This window comes from Natrix helvetica (genome assembly GCF_964273705.1).
Source record: "Natrix helvetica genome assembly, chromosome: 2".
NCBI lineage: Eukaryota > Metazoa > Chordata > Lepidosauria > Squamata > Natricidae > Natrix > Natrix helvetica.
In genome coordinates, this window is record NC_138552.1 from 92,192,898 (window position 1) to 92,209,269 (window position 16,372).

The 16,372-nt window shown below is 40.6% G+C and overlaps 1 protein-coding gene across 1 annotated transcript in view; it reads left to right on the top strand.

Moving 5' to 3' along the window:
- Positions 1-14,389, top strand: part of LOC309387366 (thioredoxin-like) — a gene marked incomplete at both ends in the record, with an annotated part of 29,239 nt that extends 14,850 nt beyond the window's left edge. Inside the window, 4 exons of the mRNA XM_081943839.1 lie at positions 1,584-1,688; positions 6,956-7,015; positions 9,289-9,354; positions 14,327-14,389. Of these exons, the coding sequence (XP_081799965.1) occupies positions 1,584-1,688; positions 6,956-7,015; positions 9,289-9,354; positions 14,327-14,389 (294 nt within the window). The remainder of the gene's footprint in view (positions 1-1,583; positions 1,689-6,955; positions 7,016-9,288; positions 9,355-14,326) is intronic.
- Between the last annotated feature and the right edge of the window lie 1,983 nt (positions 14,390-16,372).

Sequence of the window (16,372 nt, forward strand, 5' to 3'; positions counted from 1 at the left end):
CCTTCCACCCTCCCTTCCTCCTTCCCTTCCTTCCTGCCTCCCTTCCAGTTCCCTCCTTCCTCTTTCCCCCTGCCTGCCTGCCTTCTTTCCCTCCTGCTTATCTATGCTTCCTTCCTTCCTTGCACCTCCCTCCCTTCTGCCTGCCTGCCTTCTTTCCTCTTTCTCTATCCTCCTATCCTTCCTTTCTCCCTCCCTCCTTCCCTGCCTCCCTTCCAGTTCCATTCTTCCCTCCTTCCTTCTGCCTCCTTCCTGCCTGCTTGCCTTCTTTCCTCTTTCCCTCTTATTTGTCTATCCTTCCTTCCACCCTCCCTTCCTCCTTCCTTTCCTTCCTGCCTCCCTTCCAGTTCCCTCCTTCCTCTTTCCCCCTGCCTGCCTGCCTTCTTTCCTCTTTCCCTATCCTCCTATCCTTCCTTTCTCCCTCCCTCCTTCCCTGCCTCCCTTCCAGTTCCATTCTTCCCTCCTTCCTTCTGCCTCCTTCCTGCCTGCTTGCCTTCTTTCCTCTTTCCCTCTTGCTTGTATATCCTTACTCCCTCCTCCCCTTCTTCCCTCCCTCCCTGACAGCAGCTCCTCCACCATCCCAGCTGGAAGCAGCAGCACAACAGTCGCCGTTACCAGGGGCGAAGGGGTGGCGGTGGCAAGATCGGGCGACCGCCGCCCCTTTGTCCCTTCCCCAACAGCGGCTGTTATGCTTCCGCTTCCAGACGGAACGCTGGCGGGGAGGCGAGCTACCTGCATAAAGACGCCGCCGAGGGCATGGCAGAATATATCCCGGCTTGAAGTGGCAGCGCTGGGGACTGCTCAGAGACTCATCAGAGCCGCGGGCTGGAGCTGTGCAAAAAGTCTGCTTGGGCTGGGGGGGGGGGGAAGGGAGGGAAGCCTGGGACAGCCATGCTTCCCTCCCTCCCACCCCCGCCCGAGCAGGCTTCTTGCACAGCTCCAGCCCGCGGCTCCAATGAAAATCCACAGTCCGAAGTGCTGCCACTTCCAGGCAGGATATATTATGCCTCGCCCAAGCCGCCGCCGCCGCCTCCGTTGCACCCAGATGGAAAGGGAGCCTTCGCGCCCCCCTTTACGGAGCCTCGCACCCCCCCAGGGGGGCGCGCCCCACTATTTGAGAACCGCTGCTCTAGGGGGTGGGGCTCATCTCTGTTTCTTAAGCAAATGAGCCAGTGTTGTCCCAAGATGCTTCCATGGTCATGTGGCCAGCATGACTATATGCTGAGGTGCAGATGACGCTGTTATCTTCCCAGTGAAGTGGTACCTATTTATCTACTCACATTTGCATGCTTTTGAACTGCTACATGGGCAGGAGCGGGAGCAAGTAATGGGAGCTCACCTCATCACACAGCACTAAGGTCTTGAACGCAGACTCAGCTTTCCTATTGACAAGCTCAGCATCTTTAACCACTGAGCCATTGCACTCCCATAGACAATGAGAGTTAATAGAACATGAAAAATAATTATAAATAAAGGCATGCTTAATTTGTGAAGAAAATTGTTCTCTCAGAAAGAGGCATTCTTCATCCCTCACCCTGTGTGAAGTTTTTAACTGCTGGTTGTTTCTGCACTCGCTTCCCAAACAGAAAGAATTTGCAGAATTTCTGAAGAGCGCAGGACCCCGCCTTGTTGTGGTGAACTTTACAGCAAAATGGTGTGGGCCTTGCAAAATTGTCCGTCCTTTTCTTCATGTAAGTGAAGCCACAATGTGACAGGAAAATATCCATCTCTTATGGTGTGCTAGTAGTCCCTTTGCTTGTCTCCTTGAATCATAGGATGCTGCCTCACACCAAGCCATGACAATGCCAGCCTACAAGGATGCTGTCTGTTTTATTTGGCTGCAGATTTTCATGGTATCTCTCTTGAAAATGTCCCTCCTGTTTTGTCTTCAATCCAAGATAGCCTGGGATTGAACCAGTGATTGTTTGCATGCCAAGTGTACATTTGGAGCTTTCAGATCTGGGCTAAAAACTCTGGATTTCTTTGCAATCATCTAGCTGTCCTTCAAACTCTGCAGTCTTTTTTTTTATTAAAATGTTTAATAACTTTTACAATTATCACCCCCCTTACCCTCCCCTCTTCCCCCCTCCCTCCCCCCGACCTCCCAGAGCAAAATACAGGGTATAAACATTTAACAACCATACGCTAACATAAGCTAATTAATTTTAACATGTTACTATTCTTGTTTTAAGTCCCCCTTTATTAAACTAAATTTGAATAAATTGTAACATTCTTTATGCCTTTATTTCATAAGCTAACTGAAATTTTTTAGTCCGGTATTTGTTTTGAATATAGTCAATCCATCTTCTCCAGTCCAGCTTGTACTTCTCATCTGAGTGATCCTTCAAATACACTGAAATTTTGGCCATCTCTGCTAAGTTTACTACTTTTAACGTCCATTCTTGGATAGTGGGCAACTTCCTTCTTCCAATATTGCGCCACCAACAATCTTGCTGCCGTCATTAGTTTCAAGATCAGATTAGTCTCTATGACAGTACAGTCTGAAACTATGCGTAACAAAAACAACTGGGGTGTGAACTTTATCCTCTTTTTCAAAATATTTTGAATAACCCACCATATTTTTATCCAAAATGCTTTAACTTTTTTACAAGTCCACCAAATATGGTAGTACGTGGCATCAGCACAGTCACATCTCCAACATTTAGATTGTAGGTTCGGATACATACAGGCTAGCCTTTTTGGATCTAAATGCCATCTGTATAGCATCTTATACAAATTCTCTCTCAAGTTCTGAGCTTGTGTAAATTTTATATTTCTTACCCAAATCTCTTCCCATGTTTCCATCATTATTGGTTCTTCAAAATTTTGTGCCCATTTTATCATACAATCTTTAACTAATTCTGTTTCTGAGTCTATTTCTATCAATACATTATACAACCTTTTTATGTGCATTTGACCCTGGTCCCTGATTTGTTTTACCAAGTTATCCTCATTTTGAATAATACCGGATTTCTGGTCTTTTTTCCATCTAGCCTGTAACTGACCATACTGGAACCAGGTTTGAATTACCCTTTCATCTCTTAATGTATTCAAAGATTTCAACTGCAGTGCACCTCTATCCATACTAAGGAGTTCTGCATATGTAGTTCGATCTTGTTTTTGTTCTATACTTATATTCTCTATAGCATGTCTGGGCACCCTCCACATAGGTATTTTGTTGTTTAACCTATATTGATATTTTTTCCAAACACGCAGTAAGGCAAATTCTGCAGTCTTGAACTGGTTGGAGATTTAAAAACTTTTTCAAGCTATAGAACCTGTTCGTTTTAATTTTTTAAAAAAAACCCAAAACTTGATCTGCCAAATCATGGTGAACATTTATTTTATTTTATTTTATTTTATTTTATTTTATTTTATTTTATTTGCAGAAGAATAGGTCTTAGCCTTTCTACCTTAGAAAAATTTCTTTGGACTTCCCTGACTGCAACATAATGGTTTGATCTTACTTCCCTCATCATCACCAGACAAGGGAAATATACTTGATAAATCAATTTCATTTTGGAGCCTTAACTTTGTAGACATCCCTTCAGAGCCTGTATCCCAAGCCTGTATTACAATTTGATCTATAAATCAGATCTATAAATCTGTTTCAGGACTAGTTGAATTTTCCTTTCAGGCATTTTGGTCCTTTGAACCTTCTCAACTTGGGTTCTGAAAAGATATTTTTCTTACTCCCTCAGCTTTCTGTATCATTTCTTTTCTTTCCCCTCCCAATAGACATTCTAAAAAGTACTTTTTACTGATTGTTCAGATTCCTTCCTCAACCCTCTATTCCTCCCCACAAGTTAAATGAAGCCTAAATACAATTACACTTGCTCACATCCGTGTCTTGTTAAATTTATTATTTTTATTATGTACTTGATTTATTACAATTATTTAGAAACACTTTTCAATATGTAGGTTTCCTCCAAAGTAAATAATTAGTATCACCAGCAGTTATTTGTAAATATCAACATGATAATGGAAAAGACAATAATCCTTTTTTAGGGCAGAGCAATGGGACAGTTTCTCTGCATAAGTGCCCTTCTTGAGGCAGGACTGATAAAATATGTTATGACATTTTGACACACGCTTCATCTTTTTTGGCAACATGGTTAGGAACACATGTTTGCATAGTTGGCCTTCTTCCCTTTGCCGGAAATATTTCCCGCAAAGTATGGATACATTCTCTCTTTGAACCTCTAATTCATATTTCTGTTTTTTCTCACTCCCCACTCTAGCTTCTAATTGTAAGTTCCTTAGTCTTTTTGTATAATTGGTTAGACAGGCATAAACATTTGATACTGTTATAGTGACAATCTGAACAAAAATAATCCTAGTGCAAGTGAATGGAAATATTTGAAATAGTATATATTCTCTGTACTGTAATTCATACATTTATTTGATATGGCATGATGGAGTCAAGACTAGAAATGAAAAGAACATTATTTTGTTCATCTGGACCATCCATTCCATACCTTTAAAGAGCCTCTTTTAAAAGCTATATGTCAAGGAAAGCTTTTTAAAAAATATTTGGCAAAATTACAGGAACACGAGTGGGGATCGGGAAGAAGATACAAGTTTTTGCCTATGTCGACTCTCACCAAAATCGATGGGAGCATATCTAGTTGGAATGATAACAATTGAAGACATTTTTTAAAATTCTACAAGCCAACAGCAAGCCACTTATGTATAGTGCGAAAAAAACAACATGGAGGAATCCCTGTAATTTCTAGGAATCTAACTAAATTTGAGGGAGACTTTAACCTAAAGTCATTTTTAGCAAATGTGTGAATGACAGCAATTCAAAAAAGCAGTAATTTTCCCAGCATAGGATGTACTCTTCCTTGAACTGAGCAAAAGAGAAGAGCAAGATACAAGAAAAGTGCAAGACTTTTACCAATGTTCCTAGTATCTTTTTAGCAGGATACTACTTGACACTAAACATCTCATATCTGAGTCATAGCTATAAGTACTTAAGGATAACACCCAAGAAAAGCATCATATACAGTAAATAGAGAGTAAAAGATTAAGATGCAAAAGGAGAGCACTTATAGAAGAGATGTTTGATTTTAATGTATCAAAATATAAAATCCTTTGGATGATTTGGCTGAACTATTTAAGGAAAGTTGATTATCTGGTGCTTTTCCAATGTAAGCTGAAGCAAGCAAGCAACTTAAGCCATATATCTCTGAAGAAGTAGTCCAGCACTGTTTCAGAGCCCCCAGCAATGTCCGAAGATGTTTCCATGGTCATGTGGCCAGCATAACATCATGCCACAGCACAGAGCATGCAATGAAACATGGAAGTTTCCTTCCTACTGACATTTGTTTATCTACTTGCATTTACATGCTTTCAAATTGCTAGTTTGGTAGGAGCTGAGGCAAGTGACAGGAACTCACTCCATCACACGGGTGTAGGGTTTGAACAGCTGGAGAGCAGACATGCCTGTAATTTTTCCATAAAACAAAGGGACCCTTGCCCATATCATATAGAATTTATAGAAACAATTTAATTCAAAGAATGAACATCTACATTTAGAGATTATCCAATTTTAATAGCGTTTTTGTTTCAACTCCTGCTATTCCAACATGCAAACACAATCCCTGGAAACAAGATTCCTAGCATGACCGATAGGCCATCCAAGGGAAGGTAGTGGTGAATGCCTGAGTAACTCTATTATGCATAAGATGTTAATATTTAAAGCGGTTTTCCTTGATCCCATATTCACATTCAATAGTGCCTGTTTGGGACAGGACTTTGTTCTTCTTTGACAATGATTACAGAAGATACTGCCAGATAATTATTTTTCAGACTCATAGCTGATTCCATCTTGAATTCCATTTTGTCTCCATGCTAATTAAGACTCAGAAAACATTTAGGTATATACAAAGCGGGGCTGTTTCCGCCGGTGTTACTACTGCTTCGCTCATGCCTGCGCTGGATGTGCACTGCGCGTGCATGCACAGATCAATGGAAATTGTTCTGCACATGCGCAGAACTAAAAAAAAATGTTGGGGAACTGGTTCAGGGAAGTGGCCAGCCTGGGTCGCTACCGGTTCTGCAACGCAGGCCAGCATACCACTACCAGTTCAGCTGAACCAGGCCAAACTGGTAAGAACCCAGCTCTGATACAAAGCCTGCATTTCCCCCAACCATCTTCAGAAGTGTTCATGGACTAAATCACAACAGCTTAAAATATTTGGAAACTCAACTAATTAATCAATAGATATTATTTATGTCTTTTTGGTTTCTTTAAAGCAAAATGTTGTGCAGAGGAACTGATTCATAGTTGAGGAGGGAACGATCATATATTTATGATTTCTAATGTGTTATGGTCATGATCTGGATGAGGGGCATATATTTTTAATCAGATTCATATCCTATCCTAATTATAAGATTTTGGGCAGCTCGCCTTAATAACAGAGCACGAGAATATAAAACCCAGTATTTTATAATATATAACATTGGAGGTGAATAAAACTGAAGTGGAAGGTCAATTCAAAGGACTGACCTCATCAAAGAAAAACAACAGATTTCTAGATTTCAGCCCCCTAACCTCTCAAAAATGGGGATAGCCCGCTGCTTTTTTTCCAGCACAATCAAAATAGTCACGCAAAATTTCATGGAAAGATGTCATCCTGTGGTTAACAGGATACCAAGCCATAAAGATCCTTATGGGTTGAAATAATCACATATCTATTTTTCCACTCCAGGAAGCAATAATTTCATGCTAAATAAACAAAATCCTTGTTTCATATCTTGAAATCCATGATGTTATTTCATCTATTGTCTTTATAACTCATCTTTTTTTTTCTTAGAGGTAGAACTTTATATTGAAAGAGGAAGGAGAGAAGAATAAGAAGTGGAATTATACCGTACAATGAAAGACATTTCAAGTTTAGGCCAGTTTGGGCCACATTTAATATCTAAATTTTGTTCCATTTTTGTTCTGAAGGAATTGGCTGTTCGATACGAAAATGTCCTATTCTGTATCGTTGATGTAGACTTGGCAGAAGTGAGTATCTCAATCCAGAAGGATTAGATGCCTCCTTGAGCAGCCTTCTGGAGCCCTAGTTAGGATGATGAAACTTCTAATTCAACTTCTTAAAAACGATAGAAAATATTTGTAACTTGGGTGGTAGATGTTGGGCTACCAAAATCTTGTTGGTGGTGGTTTGTTCTCCAGGCTTATTGTTTAGCTTCCAAACGTTTCATCACCAATCTAGCTAACATCCTCAGTGGGATTTCTGAGGAAGCCTATCAACCAATAAGGAGCCTTATCAATCAAGCAACCAACAGACAACAGCACTGTCCACCTCTTCACTTCATCACCTTCACATGACATCACCAGCCAATCACACAGCATATCACATGGCATGACAAGCTGATCATATGATGCACTGACCACATGACCACATAAGATCAATAAAAGTGGAGAAGAACTGAAACAAGAGTCTTCAATTTAAGTCCCACTGAAGATGTCACCTAGTCTGGTGGTGAAACATTCTGACATTAAACAGCAAGTCCAGAGAACAAACCACCACCAACAACAACTTCTTGTTCTTAGAGGGAAACAGATAGAAACAGCTGTGCTAGAATCTTAATTGCTTGGTTATTTTCAGTTTTTCTAACCCAACTAAACAATACTAAAGGGAGATGATCAGTCCTTGGAACTTTGAATGAAAGCAAATCCTGAATCGGAGAACCAGAACAGGTTTGGTAATCCAATTTAGGACATTCTGCAGAACACTGACCATACGGTCCTTCAGAACTGGAAACTCTTAATACTGGACAGCTCCCAGCTAGAACTGTCCTTTTGTTAACACTTTTGATAAAGTCATGTTTGCAGCAATATCAGAAAATCCTCTTAACCCCAAATTATCTTGCAGTGCTGATGTCATCTAAGCATACAATGTTATCAACAAGTTGTGATAAAGTTGTGCATTAGGCTTAGCAGAATCATAATCACTGAGTTCATAAATGTTGAGCAGTTGCAAGTGATATTTGACTACAATTATATTTTGATTTTAAGCAACATTTTAAGCCAGAGTTTCTCAACCTTAGCAACTTTTAAGACAGGCAGACTTCAACTGGTTGGGGAATACTGGGAGTTGAAGAATAGGGGTAGGGGTAGGGGTAGGGATAGGGGAGGGTAGAATAGAATAGAATAGAATAGAATAGAATAGAATAGAATAGAATAGAATTTCTTTATTGGCCAAATGTAATTGAACATTCAAGGAATTTGTCTCTGGTGCATAAGCTCTCCTAGTACATACATACATTTTAAAGTTGTAGTGATTGAGAAACACTATATAAAACTGTTACCATCTTGGAAATATGCTGTTTCCTCATGAACTTTTCAAGTCTTTACCAAGATATGTAAAGAAGGTTTAAGAAGGAGCCATCTAACTAGTCTTCATTCCCTTGGCTGTTTCTCAAGGACTTGGGTTACCACTTCAACCCTATTTTGCCTGGTAACAATGAATGGCAATAGAAGAGCATCTCTTCCTCTTATTTCTTCTTGCAATTCTTGGCAGCGATTTGATTGATTCAACTGTGCATTAAAGCACAAATTTGCCATTTTTGTCCATAGGTTCCTGGGCTATGGTTTAATCCAGTGGTAGTCAACCAGGTCCCTACCGCCCACTAGTGGGCGTTCCAGCTTTCATGGTGGGCAATAGGGGATTGCTGTAACTCTGTTTTATAAATTTTATAAAGTAAAGTTACCTCCCTACTTTATAAATCACCATTACTGTGGAACCGGTGGGCGGTTAGAAAATTTTACTACGAACAGAGATACAAAAGTGGGCGGTAGATATAAAAAGGTTGACTACCCCTGGTTTAATCAATCAAACTCCCCTGGGCCAGCAATAACTAGTCACGGCTCATGGTAAAGATTTCAACACACACACAAATTAATCCTTATGCAAATGTTGATGATTTGCTGTATACCCTCTACAAGGAACCTGTCATCTTTGTAGGGTTGTAGACTAATGCATTGTAATAGTGATAAAAAGAAATAAAGAGAATTAAAAAAAAATGTACATTCTAAGATGCAAGAAAAAGGCAGCAAAAACCTTTAACGTAGCGCAAAGGCAATTATGTAGCCATATCAAATGTGATCTTTCAAGCTGACCGCAAAATTAGGGAATAGTTTATGCAGGTCTTGGAAGGCTGTATAAAATGTCCTTTTTCTTTTTCATTTTTATTATGCACATTTTTTAATGTAGCGGCTAATGTATCTGAATGAGTTCTAGGACTTCATGGCCTATGATCTCTCTTTAACAGGATGTAGCTGTCCTCTGCAATATTGTTGTTGTGCCAACATTTCAGTTCTTCATGAAAGGAGACAAGGTAGGTGTGGCCTAAAAGCACAGTTTAGTACACTTCAGAGTTCAGCATTTGTTGCCCTGATTGTGCCCCTCACAGCTCTGCTTATGAGAGAATATTAATTGAAAGCTAGAAATATTAAGTTGAGTGAATGAATATTCCCAATTCCGCATCAGTTGTCCAATCTAGTATTTGAATCAGACAGTGGTAGAACCTCCTTGCCCAATACTTTGAGACAAGTTGTGATTGTTGTTCGTTGGCATCATGTCCCAAAGATGCTTTTTCAAAAGGCAACTGGACTTTCTTGTTTTTAACTTGAAGATGTTTCACCCAAGAAGCATATTCAGTTCTGAAGAAGCTTCTTGGATGAGAAATGAAACATCTTCAAACAAAAATAAAGAAAGTCCACTTGCCTTTTGAAAAAGCATCATTGGGACGACCATGATTTTGGATGACTGAGAATCTCCATAGACATTGGTTCGTTAATATTTAGTTTCCCCTGAGGATTTTACTTTACTTATACTCTTGGTGTGTGTGTGTGAATGTACCTGCTACATTATAAACTAAACTGAGACTATTGGCATTTTACAACTGAGGATAAAATCAGTAGAAAGACTTTGTGGATTTTTTGTTCTACAGTTAAATCAGCAAATGCAATCAAAAAGCAGTTTTTCTCTCTCAACTATTCAAGCAATACCTGTTGCTCCATTGAACACTTTGGTACAAACTAAACAAGTATTTCAAAATTAATGATGTCACTGATTTTTGCTTCAATAACTGATGGGGGATTTTGCAAAATTGTAGGAAAAATTGTACACCTGAACTCTCAATTATACTTTAATCCTTGTCACACTTAATTATCACTGCTTGTCTTATCAACAAATTTCTTATTTTATGGATCTGGTATATTATACCCTCATTGCAGATATAAAGATTAGTCTAAAACGCAATGACTTGGCAAACATAATGAAGGCAATAAATATATTATAGAATTCTCCCAAGGTCTCCTGGAAGGAGGGAGGGAAGGAGACAGAGGGCAGGGCAGAGAGAGAGCTCAAATACACAAATTTATTTATTTCCAGTCTTTAAAAAATAAATTTAAGGTGGCAAACATACCTAATATCCTTCCTCCCAAGGGTCGCCTGCTCGGGGTTCAGGAGAACCTCTAGCTAAGATTCTGTGCAGAACCCCCAAATCCCACTGCTGGCTGTCTCCGCCCACCCCTCCCCTCCCAGGAGTCCCCATGCAGCCCATTTTTGATGCAGTTAAGTGCGGGGCACATGCGGAGGCTCGGGGAGGGCGAAAAGCAGGCCTATCAGAAGTTCGGGAAGGCTAGAAACAGGCCCGTTTCTGGCCTCGAGGGGGTCTGTCCGCATGAGATGTGTCCTAAGCTTTCTTTAAAATGCAAAGAAAGCCAGAAAAGATCTTCTTGCCAAATGTCTTTTTTAAAGAATTTTTCTACAGTATAGATCTGCATGTCTTAATAATTAGAAAAACCTTACCTTAGAAAAGTGTCTTGATTTGCAATACTGCAATACTGTCCCAATAACTTTGCTAGGACTTCTTCTTTAAGTATAGGTATAAATTGAAACTCTGAATACAGGTAAGAAGCAGGGTCTGAAATCAATTTCCTGACTGAACCAGCATCTACTTAAGTTTAATACATTGTTTTCCCTCACCAAATGTATGCTTATAATAGTTGTCTCCTAACAATGGCACTTCTGAGACTTTACTTCATTCTTTATATATATGCATGAATATTATTAAGGGAAGGGAGAAGGCAGAAAACTTCTATTTAACATAAAAGTTGAGCCAACTCATGCATGTTACTCAAACTGCAGTCATGGGACCTGCACAGATCTGAATGTCATTTAGGAAAACTACTTTTGTTAGTGATTTTTGGGTACAGTCCAGACGGTTAATATTTGGAGTCTGTTGAAGTGTTAAATAGCTTTCCTGCAGGAGTACAGTTGGCTCACCAACTGAGCCCCAATTTTTTGTTGCTACGTGAGGCGGTTGTTAAGTGAATTTTGCCCCATTTTATGACCTACCTTCCCACAGTTGTTAACTGAATCGCTGCAGCTGTGGAGTTAGTAACTTGGTCGTTAAGTGAATCTTCCCCATTTACTTTGCTCATCAGAAGGTTGCCACAGATGATCACATGACCGCAGGACACTGCAACCGTCATAACTATGAGTCTGTTGCCAAGCGCTTGAATTTTGATCATGTGATCATGGGGATGCAGCAATATGTGAAAAATGGTCATAAGTCATTTTTTTCAGTGTCGTTGTAACATCAAACAGTTACTAAACAAACTGCTGTAAGTAGAGGACTACCTGTTCAGCCTTAAAATTAAAATGTGTTAAGAGGAGACATGGATGAGTAGGAGTAAACTTTGGCTCGCAAACTCATACATAATTTTCTATTGGAAAGTCTGGAAAACATAACAGCTCTGCAGGTTTCCAGGAATTTGGAACAGTAGGGCTAGACCAGAAGTGTCAAACTCGAGGCCTGCAGGCCAAATTTGGCCTGTGGGGTGCTTAAATCCAGTCCGCAGGGCCAACCTGAAATTATCAAAGCCGCATGCAGCCTCCCTGTTGTCCGTTTTTGGCCTCCAGCAGCACTCTGCCAGCCCAAAATGGATCACATTGCGGAGGCCTCGGGAGGCCCCCACGCTGCCTCATTTTGCCTGGCAGGGTGCTGCAGGAGGATGTTCAGGCCAAAAATGAGGCAGGGGCCCACGCATGGTCCCCCGTGCCCCATTTTGGCTGGCAGGCTGCTGCAGGAGGCATCCATCCTGTCTCCGCCCCCCCCCCCCCCACCTCAGTGGCCTGCAGAGGAGAACTACAATGCTGATCAGCCCTGAAGAAATCCAGTTTGACACCCCTGGGCTAGACAGCTAACTGCTTATGTTTTCATCTCTGATGTCCATCATCTGGAGTTGCAATGCATCCCCCTTTAGAGAACACAGCCCTTCATTGGAATAACTGTCCAGGCCAACTTTTTTTTATAGAAATAAAAACCTATTAGCCGGAAGAGCAAAATCAATATTTGACAGTGCTGTGTCTGCAGACCAAGAAGGTCCAGACTGTTATCTGATCATAGCTTTCACCATTGTGACACAATATATTACTTTTTTTTTGTCCCTCTACTACTGAATTATATGGTAGTAATTATTTCTCAATTAGCATTTATTTATTTATTTATGGAAAATAAAATAACAAAGCATATTCAGAAAAAAAATATTTGAAGCACCTGCTAGGCTAAAGACCACACAATCCCCAATGCTCTTTTATATGTGATTTTAATATTCTCTCGCTGAGGATAAGTTGAAAAAGGAACACCCACATCACACGTATCCTTCTTATCAATCTAATAAAAAATTAGATTAGCATATATTTCTTTTTTTGAGAAAAGAAATTGGACCGGGACGCCCTTCGCACAGTCACTCATTCGCTGGTGACGTCCCGTCTGGACTACTGCAACGCTCTCTACATGGGGCTCCCCTTGAGATGCACCCGAAGACTGCAGCTGGTCCAGAATGCGGCCGTGCGGGCTATCATGGGGAGTACTAGATACTCGCACATAACACCTCTCCTGCGCGAGCTGCACTGGCTACCTGTGGTTTTTCGGGTGCGTTTCAAGGTGTTGATTACCATCTTTAAAGCGCTCCATGGCACAGGACCTAGTTACCTGCGGGATCGCATCCTACCCCATACATCCCTGCGACCAATTCGCTCTCACAGGGAGGGACTCCTCCGGGTGCCGTCCATCAAGCAATGCCAGCGGGCGGCGCCCAGGAGTAGGGCCTTCTCTGTGATGGGCCCAACCCTCTGGAATGACCTCCCCCCCGATATTAGAACCACCACTGATCTCCGCTCCTTCCGCAAGAAACTCAAGACCCACCTGTTCCAATTAGCTGGCCTGGCCCATTCATAGTACTATTCTTTAATCCTCCTGGCAGTTGTTTTTTAATTATGGGGTAGATTTTGGGGTAGATTTTAATGTTGTCTCTTATTATTACTGTACAGTTTGTATATCGCCTCCTCTATGTATATGTATGTATATGATGTTTTAACTCTGACTGTACACCGCCCCGAGTCCCTTCGGGGAGAGGGAGCGGTTTATAAATCTAAATAAAGTAAAGTAAAGTAAAGTAAAACTCTCAGCTCTCTTTTTCCAATTTGAATTACAGATACTCATAGACTTACAAGAGGTAATTTAGTGACTGTTCTAAATTACAAGTCCACTGAAAAAAGTAACTTAATGACCATTTTGCACACTTACAATCATTGCATCATCCCCATGGTCACATGATCGAATTCAAGTGCTTGGCAATTGACTCATATTTATGACGGTTGCAGTGTTGCAGGATCATGAGATCCCTTTTTGCCACCTTTTGAGAAGCAAAATCAATGGGGAAGCCTGATTCACTTAAAAACTATGTTACTAACTTAACAATAGCCGTGATTCGCTTAACAACTGTGGCAAGAAAGATCGTAACATGGACCAAAACTCACTTAATAAATGTCTCATTTAGCAATAACATTTTTTAAATATGTTTTCTCCTTTTTTAATTCCTTCTAGTATTCCATTTTTATAATCTTATTGTGTTTTTTTAAATTCAAAACAAAGCATTTTCCCATGGGCAAAAGCACAAATGTATAAATTAAATCCAAAGTCTTATTTGAAATTTATCAGAACCAATAGTCCATTGCAACCTTATAAAAAACCAGTGTTTTAATCCCCTTTTACTGTTTATTTAATTTTGCTGTTTATTTAATCCCCTCTTGCGGATGTGAAAGAGCATTAATGGAAACAGGAGGTCCTCTGGGCAAAACATTGCAGCCCTGAGCTCATTCTCATCGATAACTGGAACTTTATAAATGAAAGGTTCAAAAGGGGATTTTAAAAGTACCCCAGGAAGCTCAAAGGAGAGAAGTACTTCCTCAAATTCCTGATCTTCCATTAACTGTTGACTTTTGTTTGCTCCTAGATTTTTGAAGTAACTGGGGCTAATAAGAAGAAGCTTGAAGAGAAGATTGAAGAATTTATGTAATCTTGAAGAAAGGACCACTGCAATTCTAAAGCACTATGACATTGCCTTCAAATGACAGTAAAATAATACCTCCATGGGTGTGTGCTACTAGCCCTATTACCTGCACATTGAATGATTTGATAGAGCTAGTACGACAGTATATAGGACCATGCTAGAGGTGGTATTCAGCAGGTTCTGGAGAATCGGTAGCAGAAATTTTAAGTAGTGCAGAGACACAGTAAATACCACCTCTCACTGGCCCCGCCCCCATCTATTCTCTGCCTCCCGAATCCCAGCTGATTGGGAGGAAATGGGGATTTTGAAGTAACCTTCCCCTGGAGTGGGGAGGGAATGGAGATTTTACAGTATCCTTCCCCTGACACACCCATCAAGCCACACCCAAAGAACCGGCAGTAAAAAGTTTTGAATCCCACCACTGGACCATGCATAGTGGAAACAGGACCTTCTCAATCAGGCATCAGGAAAAATGTCTAAACAGAGTTGGGGAGTTAAACCAACACGGGAAGATATTTCTGGTCTTCAGAAGGCAGGAAATTGTCCTCCTGGCTCTTGATTTGCTAATAAGCATATGAAAATATGTTAATCTAGATTGCAGTTTCATAACTCAGTAGGAAGGGACGTTCAATCAATGGACCAACTTTGGCTAAGAAATCTGCACTGGCCTGCAGAGTCTTGCCTTTTCTAAAGACTTCCTCAACCCTCCAGTCTGATTCCTGTCTCTGTCTCCGTATACTGGAGAAGATTGGAACTCTTATTTCCTTCAACCCATGGAGAAAGGAGAGAAGACTTCTGTATGTAGGGGTGGAGGGGTGGAGGAACAATTGCTCCTGATTTCTTCCCTCAAGGAAGAAATACTGATATGTTTACTTGCATCATCTAGTTCTCAGAGCACCCCAACAGGCTACAGCACCCCAGATCACAGAGAAGTATCAGCCCCCCTATGTGCAAGGTGTTCCAGGTATTAGTGATGGCCTCGATGTTCTCTTCCAGGTTTCCCTGCTTTTTGGAAGAGACCCACTCAGGCAAGGACTGGTATTAATAGATTTTACATCAGGATAGCTTTGGCTTCTTTACATCTGGCTTGGCAGATATTATTGTTGATATTATTGTTGGTAACGGCTCGCATGCCCATAGAGAGGCCTCTGCATGCCACCTGTGGCACATGTGCCATAGGTTTGCCATCATGGGCTTAGATGAATGGATGAATGGATTGGAATTGCTTCCCGGTTTTGCCCCACTTTCTCTTCATTTGATTTTATTCTTTTTTGCCATGCGTTTTTATTTTAATATTTTATATTCTATTTTATTCTTTAGTATGCTTAGATATGCTTTTGTGACTATTTTATTTATTTATATCTCATGTTTCTAAACTGCCCATCTCCCTCAAGGAGGAGCTCCATATTGTGGTCCTCTCTGGGACATTCCTTTTGGTTATGGATGCTTTATTTTCTTTTAGACGAACTCAACTAAACATATTTTATTGCCCATCAACACACTCCTTGGGTTACAGCCAAAATCGTTACTGAAATGTTTTTTTTAAGGCAAAATAGCTGATGAGAAAATTAAATTCAGCATCAACTACTTTGTCACCTTGACAAATTATTGAAGAGTAGGACTTTGGAATTCACTTTGGAAGAAATGCTGAAGAGAGGGCTGCCTTAATGAGACTCAGACATGCTGCATTCTCATCCCACATGAGCAGCCGGTTTCTAGAACCATTTCCTATGATCCAGGAACCTGGGTGATACAATGGTTGTATATATTATTGATATGACATGGAGAATTACTGAGCATGCAAATGATGCTGAAACCAGATTAAGTATTGTAGTACAAGGAAACTTTTATCAGAGGAAATCGCACTATAAAAATAGGACTCATCACTCAACTTCATCAACAACCTCACTACTGTCAGGGGCATTCTGCCAGCGAAAACGGGCTCCTGAGCTCCATTTTCACTGGCAGAGGGTTGCAGGAGGCCATGGT